This window comes from Chanos chanos, chromosome 4 (assembly GCF_902362185.1).
Source record: "Chanos chanos chromosome 4, fChaCha1.1, whole genome shotgun sequence".
Lineage (NCBI taxonomy): Eukaryota > Metazoa > Chordata > Actinopteri > Gonorynchiformes > Chanidae > Chanos > Chanos chanos.
The window spans coordinates 40,207,427-40,228,023 of record NC_044498.1 but is presented as its reverse complement, the minus strand read 5'-3'; the positions used below and the strand labels follow the sequence as shown (position 1 = coordinate 40,228,023).

The 20,597-nt window shown below is 40.0% G+C and overlaps 1 protein-coding gene across 1 annotated transcript in view; it reads left to right on the top strand.

Annotated features, from left to right (window-relative positions):
- The window catches only part of atrnl1a (attractin-like 1a), a 194,035-nt gene that overhangs the window by 28,254 nt on the left and 145,184 nt on the right, over positions 1-20,597 (top strand). Inside the window, exons 9-17 of the mRNA XM_030772321.1 lie at positions 737-920; positions 3,319-3,473; positions 11,434-11,518; positions 11,727-11,938; positions 13,246-13,364; positions 13,748-13,864; positions 14,152-14,284; positions 16,157-16,344; positions 18,651-18,864. Of these exons, the coding sequence (XP_030628181.1) occupies positions 737-920; positions 3,319-3,473; positions 11,434-11,518; positions 11,727-11,938; positions 13,246-13,364; positions 13,748-13,864; positions 14,152-14,284; positions 16,157-16,344; positions 18,651-18,864 (1,407 nt within the window). The remainder of the gene's footprint in view (positions 1-736; positions 921-3,318; positions 3,474-11,433; positions 11,519-11,726; positions 11,939-13,245; positions 13,365-13,747; positions 13,865-14,151; positions 14,285-16,156; positions 16,345-18,650; positions 18,865-20,597) is intronic.

Below are 20,597 nucleotides of genomic sequence, written 5' to 3'. Positions count from 1 at the left end.
CTCTCTCTCTCTCTCTCTCTCTCTCTCTCTCTCTCAGTTGCTCTTTGTCTTATGTTTTGCCTCTGACTTATTTCTTCCCCTTTCTCTGTTACTTTCAGTACAACCACCATCTCCTTTTCGTTAATCAGATGTAGCACATAATCATATATTTATCATAACAGCCAAATTTCCCACTTGTGAATTTTCATTAAATTGGTTGTCGTAAGAAAAGGAAGCAATAAAAAAAATGGCTGTGGCTCTGAGCTCAGGGAGACGACAGAGCTGATGTGTGGTTACACAGAAGCTGTTTGACCTTCTCCTGTTTGCATCTCTCCCTCTCTCCATTCCTCCATCTGTCAGAGGGAGAAGTCAAGAACGTGGCGGAGGAGGGCTCAGCTGTGTTGCTCTGTCGTTCTCTCAGTCAGAGCACTGACCTTACTGTCTCACTGGCTATCCCCCTCACACACACACACACACACACACACACATGCATACACACACATAGGATCACCTCGCCCGTACGCCTACCCGCGTGTGCACTTGCCTCACACACTTCATCACTTATGTATGTTCCATATGCTGCAGTGTTGATTTTATGTGTGAGAATTTACATTTCTGTAAATAAAGCTCACACTCTCTCCTCTGCTTCTCTCCTGTGCTTGTGCGTGTGTGTGTGCTTATATGTATATTTGTACTGTGTGTGCATGTATTTGTGTGTGTCTGTATGTTGGTATATGCGTGTATCTGTGTGTTTTAGGTTCTAACTCCTGGCGGGTTGCTGAGACAAGAGGAGCTGTAGTGCTAGGAGGCTACGGTCACAGCAGTGTGTATGACACACACTCTCACTCTGTCTACATCCACGGAGGTTACAAAGCCCTGCCTAACAATAAATACAGCCTAGCAGATGACCTGTACCGCTACGATGTCCACACACACACATGGTGAGTGTTTGTGTGCGCGTACGTGTGTGTGCGTGCGTGTACGTGTGTGTGTGCGTGCGTGTACGTGTGTGTGCGCGCGCGCGCGCGTGTGTGTGTGTGTGTGTGTGTGTGTTTGCGCTTCGCTGTCCAAAACAGGATCTAGCACAGTCATGAGGGTGTCACATCCAGTCTTGTCAATCTCTTCCTATAGGTGTTTTTCACCGCCCACATACTCCACATAGTCCAATTCACCCATGCACACATGCAGATACAACACGAGCGCAAACATACATACACTAGCGTGTACGCACACACTAATACATTGTACTTGTCACAAGGAATTACCTCTTTAACACCCCCTGAGATCTTTTGACACAAGACAGTGTTTACAAAACATTATTCATCATCATCAACTTGTCATGTGTGGAGAGAAGCCAGGTCTCTCTAAGGGCAAAATCCATCAAAACTTACAACTCACTCCTAACTTTTAAGAGCACATATGCTCCTTTGCTCATTTAGCAACACTCAGAAACAGTCAGTTCACCTGAGTAACCTTAATCCAGACTGATCCCCTTGAAAAACAACACTGAGCACACAGGTTATAGTACATTTTCTGAAGAAGGAGAAAAGACTGATGTTTAAGTGCAGTCATTGCCCTTCTTAGAGTCCCAGAGACCCATAATACTCTAAAAATCATGTGAGAGGGTTTTTCATGAGTGGGCTCACTTCTCAGTGGACGTTATGACTGTTCCTGGGTGGACAGAGTCTGACTCTGATAATTCTATACAGATGGCCACATCTGGAAAGAAGTCAGTAGCTTTTATATCTTTGAAATGAGTAACATTTTGAACATAAGCACACGCACATGTATTGTAATATGCTAACTGACACTGCAGTCACAGATTGGTGATAAAAGCAGCTCTGTATTTTAATGACCTGTGCTTAGTTTTGTGGCTTTATCATTTCTGTGTCTGTGTTTCAACCACTGTTTTCTTCAGTTTCGTGTTTCTGTCCTCTCCATCTCATTCTGTAGTGCAGATTGTATCTGTTCATCTGTCTGTCTAGCAGTGTTAGCTGAGAAATGTGCCCGTACACGTTCTGGGTCACTTCAAACTCCTAGAGTCCTTATGAGCCCTTATATGAAGCTGTTTCAATCTGGCTCTGTTACACCAGGGTACATTCACCTAAAAACACATCTCTTTCTTTCTCTCTCGCTGTCTCTCTCTCTCTCTCTCTCTCTCTCTTTCTCTCTCTCTCTCTCTCTGTGTCTCTCTCTCTGTATCCCATTTTCCATTCTTTTGCTCAGAAAAACATTGAGAGTTTCAAATGCATCGCCTTACGAGAGCACGTGTAAGGCCTTGATGATCTCTGCCTCTCTGACTTCAGTCTCCTAATCTCTCTCTGAGTGGCAGCTGTTAAACTGTGGATTCCTATTCTACATAGGCCAGGGAGTGTTGAGGTGTTTTCTCAGTTGGTGACATTTGACTCGCTAGGTTACATATTTCTGATGAGTGCAGAGAGTGCAAAAGTATTTTTAGTATCGCCTGATTTTTTTTTTTTTTTATAGATTGGACCATGATGAAGTTTAGGGAATTCAATCATAGGAGTGTCAGCTTTGCTCCTGGAGAGCCAATGTGTATTTACCAAACCCTCAACCCTCAATGAAACACTGTAGATTAAGGCTTTTTGAAGAAAGAAAGCAACCGCACACAAACAGAGAGACTCATCTCTAGGGCCAGAGTACCATTTTTTAGAGTTTAATGCTGCACTGAGGTCTCTGTAACACGTGACCTTAGTACATGTCTAATCATGCCGTGAGATGCTGTTTTCAGTTCATCTTCTGAACAAAGACACACCTGACTATTCCATGTCCCTGTGGGACAGTTCATGCTGAGATCCAAGAGATGAGACTCTGGTGAACTCTTACTCAAAGATCACAATGTGTGACTGTGTGTGTGTGTGTGTGTGTGTGTGAGAGAGAGAGAAAGAGAGAGAGAGAGAGAGAGGGAGAGAGAGAGGTGGGGAGGATAGAGAGAAAGAGAGAGAGAGGAAGAGTGATAAGGGAACAGTTGGTCTGAAGGTCAAACTCCACAGGGCAGTTCAACTGTTCCGACAGACACCATCAATTACCTGGCACCACATTGCTGTAGAGACACTCACACACACACACACATGCACACAACCTCTCACATATATATATATACATACACACACAGACACACACAGACACACACACACAAATGTAAGCACAGTACCTCACACATATACACATACAAATGACAAATGTCAAACACACAAACAAAATATCATGACTACACTCACAGATGACTCATTCTTTCTTTCCCTTTTTTTGGCACGTGTATATATCTATGTATGTATGTGTGTGTTTGTGTGTGTGTGTGTGTGTGTATTTCTCCAGGTATATCCTAAAGGAGAGTGGTCTGGCCCGTTACTTGCATTCTACAGTGTTGATCAGCGGAACACTGCTGGTCTTTGGAGGAAACACACACAATGACACATCTCTCAGCACTGGAGCAAAATGCTTCTCTTCTGACTTCCTGGCCTACGACATTGGTATGGACCTCTGAACTTCTTCCTGTCCAAAACGTACCCTTATCATCGACAACACTGTCCTCTGGGCACATCTATCTATCTATCTATCTATCTATCTATCTATCTATCTATCTATCTATCTATCTATCTATCTATCTATCTATCTATCTATCTATCTATCTATCTATCTATCTATCCGTCTGTCCAGCCGTCCGTCTGTGTTTCTCTATGTAAATTTGTCTCATCATGCCGCTCCTCTAACATGGCAGGCTCTAATAGTCCATTCTGGGTGTGTGAATGTGCAGTAATAGCATAAAAAGGCGTTGAGTGTGTCTCGGTGAGGCCGTGGATACTTTGGCCTCATGTGTCATGGTGCTGTAATGTAATCTCCAGAGGTCATCTGGTCACAGACCTCCCAGTGAAAGCCCATTCCAGTGGCTGCATAGCTCTGGCTGCCCCTGTGCTGTTTCCTCTGGCTGCTTAAGACCACCGAATTCCTAAGCCACTCTCCTATCCTCAGACTAATCCTAAATACACTGCTACACACAGGTCAGAGGTCCACTGATGTAACAGTAGAAATGACCCCAAAATGACCTTTTGAGAGCAGCCAAAGCTCAGTGTTGTGGTGTTAAGGGTGACCACTGATCTCTGTCATAAGCTGTAGCTCGGTTTTTATGTCTCAGGGTCTATTTTGGAATGTGATGTAGACTTTTCTCTGAAGGGAGTGGCAGTTATGTCTGTATACTTGGCATCTGATCACAGATATCTTGTGGCTATTTCAGTCTGATGAGATAGTATCACTGAATATTAGCTGGTTGGTTCTTGGTGATACTACTACATGTTTGTGTGTGTGGGTGTATGTGTGTGTGTGCGTGTCTGTGTGTGTTCATGTGTGTGTGTGTGTGTGTGTTTGTGCGTGTGTGTGTGTGTGTGTACATGGCACGTGGTAAGACCAGTATGACTAAATTAACACATTTTCGAGGCATCTCTTATTTATTGGATAGTAATGTGACAAGTTGACCAGTTTTATAAATAGACGATTTTGCTGTAAAAAACCCTGAAGGTAATTACTAGACTGCTGTAAACAGATGATAATATGGGATATTGTCAGTAGGTGGCATCATCACTGATGACTCATGTCATCTATGATGTGCAGTTATGAGAACTGTTTACTTTGCATTTACTGTAACACAGGATGGCATGCCAATTACTAGAGCTTAATACCTGAAAAAGACAAAAAACCAAAACAAAAACAGAAAAACAAGAACAAACCAACAACACCCAGCACAGGATTATAGACCAGTTGTGGCTTACCCCCAACACAAACTTCATCTGAATAGGCTTGTTTCATTTGTTTGCTATTAGACTGAATTTAATTGATAAGTATCTATGATATATGGACTTTGAAGGGCTTTGAATGAAATACCACTATATGGTTAAGATTGATAAAGTCACATAAATGGTGATATTTTGGAGATTGCCTTTGAGAGTGCCCCCCCCCCCCCCCCCCCTTTTTCTTTCTGTTGCAGCTAGAGGTTTTTTACAGTTTGTGTGGATTGCTTCACAAGACTGGTTCAAACATGTATATAACACAGTACTGAAACAAAGAAGGAAAATAACTTGTTACATAGTTGAGACAAGTAAGGTCTGATACATGACTTTGTGAAATAACCATCTTTCTTGAAGTCACTTAAGACTGTTTGGATGATTAACACAGTACCAATTAGCCTATCACAAAACTTAATTTCAGAGTTTTCCTTCTTCACACATATATCATGTATGGTTTTACTAATTAACCCGACTGATTTCATTTTCAGTGCCATCAGACTACCAAGCATTTCTTTTTCTTTTTCTTTATCCATTCATTTTTTTTTTAGACCATCCTCTTGGTTTTCTGTTGTTGCTGTAGTGGATAAAACACACTCAATATTTTTTTATGACTCTGAGTTGTCTTTGGCCGTTGAGTATAAAGTTTTGATGATGGGACTTTATGGGGAATGTTAGAGCATGATTTAAAACTCACCTTTCAATGCTGACAATGATTTTTGAGCATCATTAGGAGGCTATAAAAAGTCAGTAGAATGAAAGCAGTCCAGATGGCATCAGCTATTTTATGAATGTTTGGTTTTTATTTTTTTATTTATTTTTGACTATACTGGTTCTCCAGGTCAGAGTGACAGAGAAAGAGGGAGAGAGAGGGAGAGAGAGAGGGAGTCTTAATGACTTGGGTTTTTTATCTTAGTGGCAACTAGTTACTATTCTGTCAGAACAGTGGCAGCAGAAATTGAGAGAGAGAGAGAGGATGCAAAGGGGAGAACAATGAAAAGAGATTTTTAAGGATAGAGGATGAGTCTGATACTTAGAAGTAAATATGCTCAAATGTATAAATTCTTGAATTGCAACAGCAATCAGCTCTTTTCACCAGATTATTGTAAGAGTCCAAATCGTAAATGGTTCAAATTCAATAAGAGATTGGTCACTCTCCCTCACTGTAGTGCCAATCATGATTTTCGGCTAGGCCTTTTCCTGTGTATGACTTCACCCTCAGACTAGAATGCACTCTCCTGACCCAGTAATCAAGGTTTTGAGTAATCCCTGATAACTCAATGCAGGTGTGTTTAGATTATGATCGGAACAAAATTCTGCAGGAGTACCGTGCTCCAGGAAGGAGGCAGCCTAGCTTTAGCTTAGCGTTTATAAAGCTGACTGAACTACTCTGTTTAATTGAAGTATGACTGCGGTATGAGACGTTGTATTTGGAATGACTGCAGGCTCTCACACATTCATCTTTTAGGTGGAACACTATCCTGGTGTCCAAAATGGACACTTGGTTTATTACAGCTGACAGTTTGATCAGTCTGAAAACAGCCAGGGCCTTGGCTCTTTGGTGGCGCTGCCTCACTGTTGCCGGGCACTGTGACAGAATCTCAGGAGGAGCTCTGCATTTACTACCACTAATGGAGGAATTTGACCTCTCATATTGAAATGAGAATAATTTATTTGGATTAAAATCTAGATGTGTTGGCAGAAGTCCTCATATGTCAGTCTTAGTCACTCTAAGTTTGACTCGAGTCTCAAGTCTGTGGTCGTGAGTCAGGGTCAAGAATTTTCTTCAGATTCAAACAGATAAAATAGCAAACATTATTCATGTAAATGAATGGTTGTGACTTATCAAGTTCAAAATCTGTGTTAGAGTTCGCGGATCTGTGGTTGTTGACTGAAATGCAATGGATACAAAACATTTCACAAACCTGTGCTTTGTTGCATATTTTCTTCAATACTTTATTTAAATTTTAAGGAATATATGTGATGGATTCACATTCATCAGCATTCATTTGCATTTGCGGTCATTTAATGTTATTTGTGACATTTGTGACCTGAGAATAAAGCCTGTAATAATAATGACAGTAGTTTCACTCCATACACAACTATACAGAACTCTAACGAGGAACCAAATTGCTCAATTAAAATTAAAATAAACATTTCCCTGACAATAAAGCAAGTGCACCACCTTAATCATTAAAACTGATTTATTCTGTAACAGGTATTTTTTGTTCCCAATTCTAACCCAGAGTTTTAGTCAAGTCTGACATTAATTATGTGTTACTGAAGTGAGTTGCTAACTCAGACTACCAAGTTTGATTACTGGTCAAAGATGACTTAAAGTTATAGTGTATTTAGAGGGACAGCTGTAAGATTAGCTTAAGATTGAAAATGTAATAAATGTGTTGTAGAAATGTAATAAAGTAATAATTACATGCCTTATTGCAGTGATTGTAAGGACAAGGAACAGCTTGCATAGGTACATCGTCTGAACTTAAGAAAAAGCAGCTTGTTCTGTATTGATTTTAAAATGAAGTTTATGGAAGTGGCAGTGATTTTCATTTTTCTTTGTTTGGCTGGTAACTGACTTTGTTTGGGTTGTAAATGACTTGTTTCCTGCCTGAGTTTGTTCATTAATTAGTTCCACCTGGAGCAGATGCGCTCACCTCTCCTGTCCCCTCCTCATTTTCCTGAGGAGCTTATTGAGAGCCTACATCTCAGCTTTCATTTTTTTTTTTTTTTTTTTCCTGTGGCAGCCTTCGAGGAAGGCACTGTTATTAGCTTTTTGTTCGCTGTTTTTCTGTGGTTTGAGATTAAATTCAGGGCGATGCGGAAAGCAGTTTTCATTTGCGTTTAATGCCCCTCAAACCCCCTTTCCTCTCCACACTCTCATACTCCTAATTAGATTCAGGGAAAATGAACTCTAATTAAAATTGTAGCGCTCTCTGCCTGAATGGCATTAGGCTGGTGTTCCAATGTCGCCAGCACATGAACGAGGCATTTTTATATAACTGTCAAACTGAACCACGCACAGTGCCTCAACACAAAAAACACTTTTCATTAAATCTGCTATTAAAATGAGCCTTGGTTCCTGTCACTATCTCTTTCTCTCTCTCTCTCTCCCACTCCTTTTCTTTTTTTACCCAGTCCCCCAATTTCTCCTCTTTGTCTGTCTGTACATTATTGATAGGAGCTGAACCAATATCCTGAACAGGAAATGAAACGTGGGCACTTCCTGCGATAATTATCATGATTCATATAGGAGGAGCAGGTCTCTTATCTCCAGCCAATCAAAAGTATTTAGAAAACTTGCTACACTGTCTGGAGTAGGACGTGTCTCGTCTTTGTAGTCAGTCTAGTTTCTTGATTTCCCAGAGGGCAGAGGCCTGTAGTTGTATGATGGTTGCAGCAATATGTAATTTATATTTTTAATGGTTAAATTTAAATTCTGAGTCATCCTGTCACCATTTGTTGTCCCACATTTGTTTCAGTCAGAGGCTAATCCAGTTTGATCCTTGCCCCTTTTCTGAGAAAAAAAGAGAATGAATTACAGCACATTTTTTGAGCTTATGAAAAGAACAACAAAAACGTCAAAATTAGTGTGGTTATCAGAAAAAGTATGTAAAAGCTCAATGTCTGGAGGAGATGTAAAATGATGTGCAATTGATTGTTCCTCTAGGCTAAATGGAGCGATAAAACCAGTAAAAGGGCTTTGAATTAAGAATTTTTATAAGTTCCAAATCATAGCACAACCGTTTCTTTCAACTTTTTTCTGTCCCTCTGGTGTTCCTGATTTGAGCTATTTGATGAGGTTGTGGTACTGAAGTTTAACATCAACTCAGTTGGAGTCAGACTCAGGAGGGTCATAAGCAACCTGGCCACGCATAGAATTTGCAAACACAGTTTAGGCAGAAAACTAAGGGCACTTAATAGGATATTCACATATTAATGAGGCAACAGGCATATAACAAAAAAAAACCCCTCCCAGAGCAGAATATTCCATGCAGAAAGACATTCCATGTTGGTATTGTGCTCTGTTGATGTTGATGCTGTTGTTGTGTGTTGATTACATGACTTGTATATGTAATTCTATCCTGAGTACACTGAGAGCAACATCTTTATTTGCTGTGGTCATAAAAGACTGATTGATCATATTCATTTTTAAAAATTCACTTTCTGAAACACTAAGGACTCAAACAAGGTAAATACAGTAAATAGTGAATTGAGGCTGAAGAAATGTCTTTTTAAAGTGTAGCACTATGCTGCACTCTAGAGAATGCATAAAGGAGAGAATTAACATGTGTTTTGTTTTTTTGGTTTTTTGGTGAATATTAATTTGTATGATTGGTGAGACTGTGCAGCTTCTTTAATGAAATGTACTGTGTGTCCTAATTGGCACAATAGCTTGTCTTGTGAGTGCTGACAGCCCTTTTCTCTCCAGCTGATAGTCTAGATCATTAAAAAAAAAAAAGGGAGCATCACATAGTTTACCACACAACGGATATTTTCTCTGTGCAGTAAAGAAGTCACAATGCTTTGGCATTCTGAAAACATACATTTTACCTCAATTTTACTCATTTCTTTATACAATAAAACAAAAAAGACAGCACAAACCAGATAGTTTGATACTTAGATACGAGGCCTACTACAAAGATAAGAGTTTAGACATTGACATCAGACAGTAGTAGCACTTGCAGGGCAGTGACAGCTTGGTGGTTAAGAGGTGCTATAAATCTGTGCTTAATTTGATGTGTACTAATAACTGTATGAATGCACACTCTGCACAAACAGATTCCTTTGTGTCAAATTATATTTTGTCTACACTGTTTAAGATATAGTTCTGTCGATTATCCAAGGACCTGTCAGTATGGAAATGATTCTGTGATCAATACCAATACCGTGATTTGTCAATATTTATGGATGTAGTGGTCGTTTGTGTTTGTGGTGCATGGGTGTGGCAGTTCTAAGCTACAGATGATCACTGAAGCTTCATTAGAAGTAGTGTCTGCTAACTATTCATCCTCCACGCCATGTTTATGATGACAGATGCACCTAATTAAACTTTTATGATTGAATTTTTTCCCCGCACTTAAAGTCATAAATGCCTCTCTTCTAGACCTGAACCAAGCCCAGGGAGATTACAGGGTGTTGTAGTGGGTTGATTTTATTTTATTTTATTTTATTTATTTATTTTTTCCTCTTACGGTGTTTGGTATCCGTGGAAACACTGTGGGTACCCAGTGTTGCGGCCTGGTTGTTTATCATGGATGACGGCAGCAGTGGGGCTTTAGGGAGTTCTGGAGGGGAGTAGAGGGCAGTGGAAGGGAGTAGAGGGAAGCCTAGGAGCATCATAACTGAAAAAAAGACATTGTAAGAGCTGTAATTGTGTTGCTACAATCTCCATTGATTTCAGTGAAACACAATGTATCGCACAAAAATAAATAAAGAAAGAAAGAAAGAAAGAAGGAAAGAAAGAAAGAACGAAAGAAAGAAAGAAAGGAAATCAGACCAACTGGAAAATTATTTTTCTGTGTATTGTATCTAAAACTTTTAAACTGATTCAATGAAGATTAATAACTTTGAATACAATAACTTTTAAACTGGTTCAATAAAGACAAGAATTTTTTTTTATTTGTTGCCACCTGTTCAGATGAATTGTTGATAATTCAAAATTTTCAGGTGAGTGCAACTTGTTTGCATTAATTACCAGTTTGTATTTATTAATGTTAAAAATGTAAGGGAAAAAAAATGGAAATCCAAAAGAATTGAATAATGACTGAAAATTACATACTTAAAATGACATTAAGTGTTGGTAATTAAATGCAAGTCCTGTGACAGACTTGAAAACACTCGACCTTACCCTTGAAATTATTTTTAAGTACCTTAAAACTTTTTCTGTTTGTTTTGTTTTTTGTTTAGTGAGAAGGAGCATGAATTTAACTGCAACAGGCTGAAATTAAATAGCAGCATTAAATGTCCTGTTCAAGACCACATTGGTTGGCCTTTCATATTTGGTGGTCATGTCCAAAAGCCCTTGGTCAATTAGCCTGTACTACACAGACTAGCTGTGGTACTGGCTTTGGTATAAGCTGCTGTTGTTCTCGTCTCCATTGTATTGTTGTTGTTTTTGAGAAGCTTTAGTCTCTGACAAGCCTCTATGTTTGTTTGGAGGATCAACAATAGTGAAGTGTGTGTGTATGTGTGTGTGTGTGTGTGTGTGTGTGTGTGTGTTTTCGTGTGTGTGTGTCTTTTTCAGAGAGGATAAATGGCTTTTTCAGGTTGTTTATACTCTGTTGATATGCATTTGCTAATGCACATGACCATATATGCATTTTGCCCACATGATAAATCTAGCACGTGTTTATGTGCATGTGTACATATGTAATATAATATGTGGTTTGGTATGAGTATAAGGGACCCCCGGTTCAGGGCTGATTCCTGACTCAACCAGTGTGTTGCTGGGAGAATTTAGTTGTTTGGGTGGACCAGGGGAAAATACAACCAGCAAACATTATCTGGGTACACACAACAAGCATCCAGAATAACCAGTTTCATGTTTTTGTCTATCATTTCCTTAGCCACGATCCATCAGTGCTGTTCCTCATGTTTCTAATTGCCATGTGATTAATGTGTGTGTTTATGTGTTGTCTCTCTTCAGCATGCGATGAGTGGACAGTCTTGCCAAAGCCCAATCTCCCTCGTGATGTGAACCGTTTTGGACACACAGCTGTTGCTAATAATAGGTTAGTTGTCTTTACCTCTCTTCCTGCCCTTTGACCAGCAAAGTTAGAAATGTGTCCTCTTCTTATTGCAAAACTGCTTTCTGTGGCCGATGATGACGATAATATTGTTGTTATTGTTTTTTTTTGTCATTTATTTAGTTGCTATCCATTGTGATGTACTGTATTATTGAGATGCAGTAACTGCTATGTTGTATGTCTGATTCTCTAGGTCTATGTATGTGTTTGGTGGGTTCTCTGGGGTGATCCTGAATGATATCCTGGTGTATAAGACCCCCAGCTGTGAGGCTTTTCGGGAGGAGCGTCCGTGTTGGAACGCTGGTCCCGGAATCCGGTGTGTCTGGGTCAAAAGTCGCTGTGCCCCGTGGAACTCCAGCCATAGCAACGGCACGGTGCCCTCTGCTTTCTGCCCTGCGCGAAACAGTGAGTGACAGCCCCTTGTATGCCCCCACATATGGGAAAAATGAGATGCTTCTGTCTAATCCTGATGGACCACACTGACATGCCGTAATTAAAAGTGGTCTCTAGTGGTACACAGGCGTTTGACATAATCTGACCACCTCTTGTGTGGAGCTGCACCAGTCAAGCAGTCATTTCTGATCAAATATTCTCATCATAAATGACCACTATGTAGGTGGCATGAGAGTTTAAGACTTGAAAATGTCTTTGTATAACTCCACCACGCTCTGAGCAGCTTACTGAGAATTTTCTTACTACCATTCATCACATAAAAATCACATCCAAGTAATGCAGTGATTTGAGACATATATAGCTATAGTGTGTTTTCAGTATTCTTTGAATGGATTTATTCACTCTTACTGTTTGTACAGAATTTGTCACACACCTGGAGGACTTGTTTCCCTGTGTGTGATTGTACTGTCAGCGAAGGATTATTGATAATCCCCCACATAATCCTGTTTACATAGGATTCATAGAGCTTTCAGTACTCGAAGCTGTTTGAACGTTCTCCACTCTACCTAGACAGAGGAGGCCCTGTTTTCCTGAAGATAATCTGTACTGACTTTGGAAATGGCTGCTGATAATTGCTTTTAGTTAAGGTCAAGTGTTGAAGGACCTCATGTCGTTGCTATTATGATTATGTGCGACGCAAACTCCAACAGTCGCAGAAAACAGATGTGTCCCGTTTGTGTACGTCAACGAATGGGCCTGGAAGGGATTACTGCAATTATGCAGTGCCTTTTATCGAGTGGCAATAGAGATACATTGGATTCTAATTAAGTAATGAAACGACACTAGACTTTATGATAGATTATCCTGTGTTGCTTATATCTCTATTGTGCTAATCACTCCATCCTGAGCCTGAACCAATGGTTGCGGGCTCAGTGCCTGTGCTTGATTTGATTGCCTTGAGAGAAAGGTAACTCTTGAGACATTTTTATGGTGCTGGTTGGACAGTGGATATATTGAGAAAGCTTAATTAAAGGGAGTAATATTGAGAGGCATGGGATGCTATGCCATTACTTGCTTGACCCTGTTCCTCTAGACTAATGGATCTTATCTACTGTAAAAATGTCCCTACATGAGTGACTTCTAATGACAACACCACTCAAAAACAACCATTTTGTTTTTTCAAGTTCTTGTTCCTGCTCGAGCTGGCTATGCATTTCTCTCACTCGCTGTCTCTGTCCAGCAGTCGTTTTCCCTGATTTGCAGTTTGTTTGCTTGTTTTTCCCTCCTCTCTGACTGGTTGGATGTGTGTGTGTTCATAGACACTCCAAATGAGCGATGTCTTCGGTTTTCTGACTGCAGCAGCTGTACTGCTAACACATTAGGCTGCCAGTGGTGTGAGGACAAGAAATGTATCTCTGCATCCAGTAATTGCACTGTGGTGAGTTATTAGTGTCAGATTCATCTCTGCCCTCAGCAACTGTACCATAGTGAGTTAAACGTGTCAAAATGTGTTTAAACCTAAAGTAATGTGATGACTTAATTCTGTTTGTATGTAGTAGTAGTATTCCTGAAAAAGGATAAAAACAAAAGGAAGTTAAATTAAATTTAAAAAAAAAAACAAAACACCAAGTTAAACAATGGAGAGACCTGGTAGGTAGGCTACGAAGAATTCTGAACTTTGCCCCAAAATGTTTGTGAATGTTCGTTGGTACTGATGTCGTGCTCTAAATCCTTCCAAAGCCTATGCCCGTGCTGCGTTCGGCATGCTGGTAACAAGGTCAGCAGGCATAACTGCTATTGTCTGTGTGTGTTTTCTCATAGCTCACCTTAGAGCTGTCTCAGCACCGCAGGGGTCCCTTAGCTATGTCGCCTCCTCCATCCATGCTGTCTGAACATCAGCTGTCCATCTGGAGGCCAGGGGGACGCAGAACAGGATATGTTAGTATGAGTGCTCTGTCAGTCACTGGCATTCTACAGTGGCTTTCATTTATTGACTCCTACGGTGCTAGCGTACTCAGTCTGGAAGTGTTGAATGATGACGCAGCCGAAATTTCAAGGATGTTTACAATGAGAGTAAAGTTTGATCTGAGAAATTGGTATTGAGGAGATTTAAAATGTGATGGTTTTAGATTGTTTAAAATCTGAGCAAAGAGAACTGTAAAGACAGGTGATTTTCCCCTGTATTATACTCTGCTGTAGGACTAGTGAGTATTTGTGTTTTATAGACTGTGAAGAACTTCACCAGGTGTCCTGTGCGTAATGAGCAGATCTGCAGTAAACTGGCTAACTGCAAGAGCTGTTCACTCAACATTAACTGCCAATGGGAACCACAGCAACAAGAGTGCCACACCCTTCCGGGTAAGAGAGTGCGAAAAAAAAATGTATGCACTAATACAGAGGTTGCACTAATGCTACACATGATCTTTATAAGACAATGTACAGGTGTTAGACCTTCACAACCTAATGATAACACAAGTTTAAACTTTTACACACTTCTGACCAGAGGGTGCTAGAATATCGTCTATCACTTAGATTCGACTAATTTCACGCTGATAATCAATTATTGGGGCTTACAACGTCCCCTTTAAACGATTTTAAAACGTCCCTGAGTTCTACCATATGTAAGTTTGGATACGAGTTTGGATATTTGCATTTGTGCCACTCAGCCAAATGCAGACTTTCTCAAATATTACTGTGCCAAGAAAACACTTAGCTCTGAGAACTACCTGTTTTCCTCTGATCCAAGCAAGTCTGAGAGCTTGAAAAATGTGTGCCAGTGTTTGATACATTATTAATGTTCTTGTAGTGTTTTCCCTGGGGGACGATGTTTTCTCTTTCTCTGAAGTGGGCTTCAGAGAGATTCCTTTCATATGAGAGACGTGGAGGCACGAAACAGACATACACACACACACACACACACACACACACACACACACAGTCAAAAATGCACACAATTGCACTCTTTCTATCTGTTTGACCCTTTCTCTTTCTGTCTCTCTCTCTCTCTCCCACTCTCACACATGCAGACATTTATGCATACCAGTCCCCCCACTCTGATTCATGTTTCCTAATGAACCCTCTGTCCCCTCTCACTCTAAACACACATGCACGTGGTCTCTCTGCTATGTGGAAGGAGGCCGGTTTAATAGGATATTTAATGTTTATGAAAACAGAGCCTCAGCTACGACACAGGAATGAGAAGTGAAAGTCTGAACAGTAAGTTTATTATGACAGGTGCTGGCAGTGTGGTGTAAACCCTGTAGATTAGTATGATTTATCGTCCTGCTACAGCACCTATCTCTACTGCTGTGACCCTTCACTGAGCGATACTGGCAGAAAGGTGTTGCTTACTTTAAACACCTGAGAATGGTGGCCATATCAAAGCCTGACCTTATATAAACAGCCATCTTTCTCCCTCTCTCTGTCTCACTCTCTTTCTGTCCCTGTGTCTCCTGTTGCACATGCTCATACAGACACATGGGTTCACACACACACACACACACACACACACGCACTGAAAGATGAAGCATGGCCTCCTCGAGAAGATAAACATCCCCCTTTGAAATATTGTATGCATTTAGGGAAATGGATACCACTGTGGTGAGACAGGACTTTACGAGTAGTTTGGTTTGTAACTGGGTCCACAGAGCGAGGGGAACCACTGAGGGAAGTGTATTGATAATTTACATGAGCTGAACTCTTTAGCCATGTAAGGCACAGCTGAGTGTAACATCAGCCAATGTTTACCGCATATCAACTGCTTATAAACCAACTATCTCTCCTCCCAATCCCCCTGTACAAGCTTTACATAAAGTCTCAATACATTTCATTGGATTCAAAATAAACTTGGGATTCTTGATGAAATCAGGGTCTCCTCTTACTGTGTTTTGGGTGTGGGATTTCTTTATTTATTGTTTGTGTCATCTGTATTTTATTTAAATTGTAAGACGGAGAAATCAACAATGAATGAAGGAGAAGCGTGTGTGTGGTTCCACTCCTTATATGTAATTGTAAAACTTTTTATAGCTGTGTGTGTGTGTGTGTGTGTGTGTGTGTGTGTGTGTGTGTGTGTGTATGTGTGTGTTTTGTTGTTTGTTTTGGGGTTTTTTTTGTTCGTTTGTTTATTTTGTTTTGTTTATAAATCGTTTGTGTAGATGGTGATGATAATCAGGCCTGGTATGATGTAGAAGCTTTGCGTGGACTGCTTTTCTCTCTCTACCTGCTCCTCAGATCACCTGTGTGGGGAAGGTTGGAGTCGTGTCGGCGAAGCCTGTCTAAGGATAAACTCCAGTAAAGACAGTTACGATAATGCTCAGCATTACTGTAAAAACCTGGATGGGAACATCGCCTCCCTCACCACCGCCAAACAGGTGGACTTCATTCTCAATGAGCTGCAGAGGTTCCAGCTTCAGGGGAAGGTGCGTTAAAATCCAAATCATTTTCTCTGTTAATAAAAGTCACTCAGTAATGACTCATGACCACTGAGAAATTTAAATGGAGTGTGTCTCACGCAGCATTTGGGTTTGTATTATTCACCCTCGCTGTCCTGCTTATGAAAATCACAACTCCCACATCCTGCATGGAGCAGGAATGATAAATGCAACGAATGTCATTTCTCGTAGATGTTGCTGACATTTGATTGGAGTTTCCTGTCAATTACTGTAATGAAGACAACAAATGTTTCTTTATTGGACTGAAGCATTCAGTGAGATTCTGTCTGGATGTGCTGTTTGTTAGAGAAAAAAACGATATTTTTCACACAGTCACTTTTTATCAAAGTAAACTGAATACTTTCTACCGAAGTTGTGACGTTCTGTACCAATGTTTAAAGCCCTCTTACCCAGAATTTGTCAGAGAGGTGTGTCTCTAAACAAAATTCCTTACAACTCCCTTGACTGACATGTTGGTCCAAATAAACATCTGTCTGTGGATAATTTGCGGATGCGCTGCATGTTGATTGCATATGGTCCTCTTTTCTGGTTTTTCTTTAGCGTGTCGGGATTTTATAAAAAAATGACGGGTTGTGAACTTGCATCAGCCAAACTTATTCCAGATTCATTCTCCACCTTATTACATAATATGTTATTGTAAATAACAGTCCTGTGTAATTGAAATAGGTTGCAGATATTCTTCCGTTTGTCTCTTTGGCTGGGTGAATACTTTAAGCGGCTTTTGTATGCCTTGTTGAGATTAACAATAAAACAAACTCACTCCTGATTTTTAAAAATGTCAAGACTTTTATTTTTCTTCACCCACTCCTCCCACCTCATCTGTCAATCATTCAGTCGTCCTTTTTAAAATGTTTGTGCTAATCAGAGGGAAACAAATGTCTCCTTTCTGTTGTTTTTCTGTTTAATCAAAGCAGTCAAGCCTTACATATGGAGAACAGGAACTGGGTATTTTTCAACAACTTTGTTGAAATATAGTTGACATTGTAGTATGGGCCAGAGGAATAGCAGAGAATGATATATCGCACTTTTTAAAATTTACTTTCTTCTTTTTTTTAAAAGCCTGAATTCAAATTTGTTTTTACTAGAATGTTATTTTTTCTTAATTTGTCTTAAGTAGAATGTTATCATCATATTTTCTGTGCTTACGAAGGACTAGCGACCTGTCCGGGGTGTTTCCCCGCCTTTCGCCCAATGAGGGCTGGCACGGGCTCCAGCACCCCCCGCCCACGGCCCTAATTAGGATAAGCGGCCTGGAAAATGAATGAATGACTGAATGAAAAATAAATGTTAGAGTTATATCCTCTTTGAGCGATGAGTCATTCCATCCTATAGGTATCAGCATATTGTTCCAGTCCTGCATTATCCCATGCACTCAAGTGTATACATTATGCTTGAATGATTTTCAGTACGCGTTCAGTTTGATTTATTAAGCTCACAAAGCCATATCTTAATTGTCTTAATGCTGGCAGAATGCCTCTGATCATTCAAAATAATATTATTATAATAATAGTTTTGAAGGTTGAAATGAAATGTCGACGCAATTAATATGTGGATGGAGACTGGGTGGTCCTTTATAATGATATGATTATTAGAATATTTTTAGAGAGTAGAAAAAAGGGAGAAAAATATAAATATAATTAAGACGTGGGTGGGAGTGTATGTCTGATGTACATGAATGTAAACAAATATAAGACCTGGAGGAAGGATGTGTCATAAAAAAAATGATCATGATATTTCTGAAATAATGAAATAATGAAAAAGAAATGACTTCTTTCTTTCTTTGTGTGAAGTTCGCTCTGACTATCTGTGATTATAAAGATGATATGAAAATAGTCTGGCTGCCACACTGAATATTTACTGTGTTTTTACACTGGATCCTCTCCAGCCAATGAAGAGTGTCATTATTTATTTTTCTTACAATTAATCACTGATGTTATACAAAGATTAAATGTCTATGTGTTAAGTACTTCATGGAAATGAAAATGAATAAATAAATAAATAAAAATAAAGTAAGAGAAAGAGTCTTTGGATGAAAGAATTCCATGGAATAAGTCCTTTTAAAGTTATTACTCCAAAACTCTTTGCATGATATTTACACTTTTCTCGTACCCTGGTCAATACACAGCGGATATGAACCACACAAATACAGGACAACATCAAATGGCATCTTAGAAATTAGATGCATACATAGAATATCTCAGTACCAACCCAAACTCATTACTCTTATAACATCCAGGATGCCTAACTTTTCTGCATTTTTTTTTCTCACCCAGAAACTGTCTCCATGGGTTGGTCTGAGGAAGATTAATGTGTCGTACTGGGGCTGGGAGAACATGTCGCCCTTTGCTAACTCAAACTTACAGTGGCTTCCAGGAGAGCCTAGTGACTCAGGCTTCTGTGCCTACCTTCAGAGAGCCGAAGTCTCCGGACTGATGGCCAATCCCTGCACTGCAAACACAGACGGACTCATCTGTGAGAAACCCGTCGGTGAGAATATCTTCTTTCTCTTTCATTTTTATTTTTTGCCTCCACAGCTTTTCCCTTTCTCGGATTAAAAAAAAAAAAAAGAAAACCCTTAATGGAGTGTGTGCTCCCTCTGACATATGCAGTGTGCCTCTGTATCTTTTCTCTCTCCTCTCTGAGCTGTTAGGGGCAGAGAGTGTGGTACAGCAGAGAATTTGTGTGACACAACTCTCTACATTATAACCAAATTCACCATGAAGGGGTTTGTCCAAGATGATGGATTAATACACAACAGAAAAAAAAAATCTGGCGATACATTCCAAACCAGTAGCGTTCGATTCCAAACAACATGGAATTTAAGACCTTTTCACAGTTCCTATTCTTAACTCCATTTTGCTGATTTGAAAACATTAGGAAGCATGAAACAGAAAAGAAATATTCTGCTCAAATATTGTATGCTCACCAGAGTTCTGTCATCCATAATATTTGTTGTCTGTCTTAACTGTTACATGGATTGTGTTCTTACCCTGTGCACAATGCACTGAACACCACACTTGGTGACTGGTGTTGTGTGCTGTGGTTAGAGGCATGGCTGGCTGACCAGAGGCTTGTGACTTAAAGGTTGAAGCTTAGCACTCTTCCTTGCCAGCATCCTTTCCACCTTAACCCTAAGGTTACCTGAGCCCTTGACATAGTGAAATAAAAAGCCACTCTTGAGCCAAATGAAAGCGAGGACCGCTGAGAATCATAAAAGTGTTCGGCTGGGATTTTACGCGTTAGAGAGAGTGGATGAGCATAAAGAGGAAGAGGAGTAAATGTACCATTATTTTAAAAGTGATATTATTGTTTTGTCTGGCGAGGATCACTGTGCTGGTTGTTTGACAAGTTGTCAAAGATCTGACCTTGTTATCCTGCGACTGTAGGATAACCTTTGGTTTTGGCTAAACATTTAGAGAAACAGGAGTGATCTGCCTGGAGTTGTCCTCGCATCGCCTGTCTCGGCGGCGCCGGTGCGACTGTTGTACTTGACTTAAAAAAAAAAAAAAAAAAAAAAAAAAGAATAGCTGAAAAACGGAAGCTCAGAGGAAGCACAAATGAGGTTCTGAAATGAACAGGAGCTGGCTGCTGTCCCATTATCCCTCTTTCACACACACACGCGCGCGCACACACACACACACACACACACACACAACACACACAAAGAGCATAAAGAATGAATTTGAAATATTCTTCTCCCTACTGCTTCCGTTTGTTCTTTCTCCTCTTTGTTTGAGAACTTTGGTTGATTTTATGTGGAGTGTTGAGGTTATTTTAAATGTGTACTATTAGGCTGTGTAAGGCTGATATAAGCTTTCCTAAGAACATAGACACCGCTAACATACACACACGCGCACACACACACACATATGTGTATATATACACATATGTGTGTGTGTGCGTGTGTGTGTGTGTGTGTGTGTGTGTGTGTGTGTGTGTGTATGTATAAAACCAGATATGAACCAGAAAATGCAGTGAGACACATCAAAGACTTTCAAATACCCAAAAGTAACTAAACACTGCAATTTATTAAAATCCTTTGCTCACAATGACTGACGGTGTACACCATACAGGCTTTGCTGCATTCATATTCTCAACAAATTTGCTTCTGGATCCGGTCTAAATGTTGATCCTATTTCACATTATTCCCATTCAAATTATCGCTCTTCAGAAGCAATGTCATTATAATGCTTCAGAAATGACAGTGTTGTTTAATCATT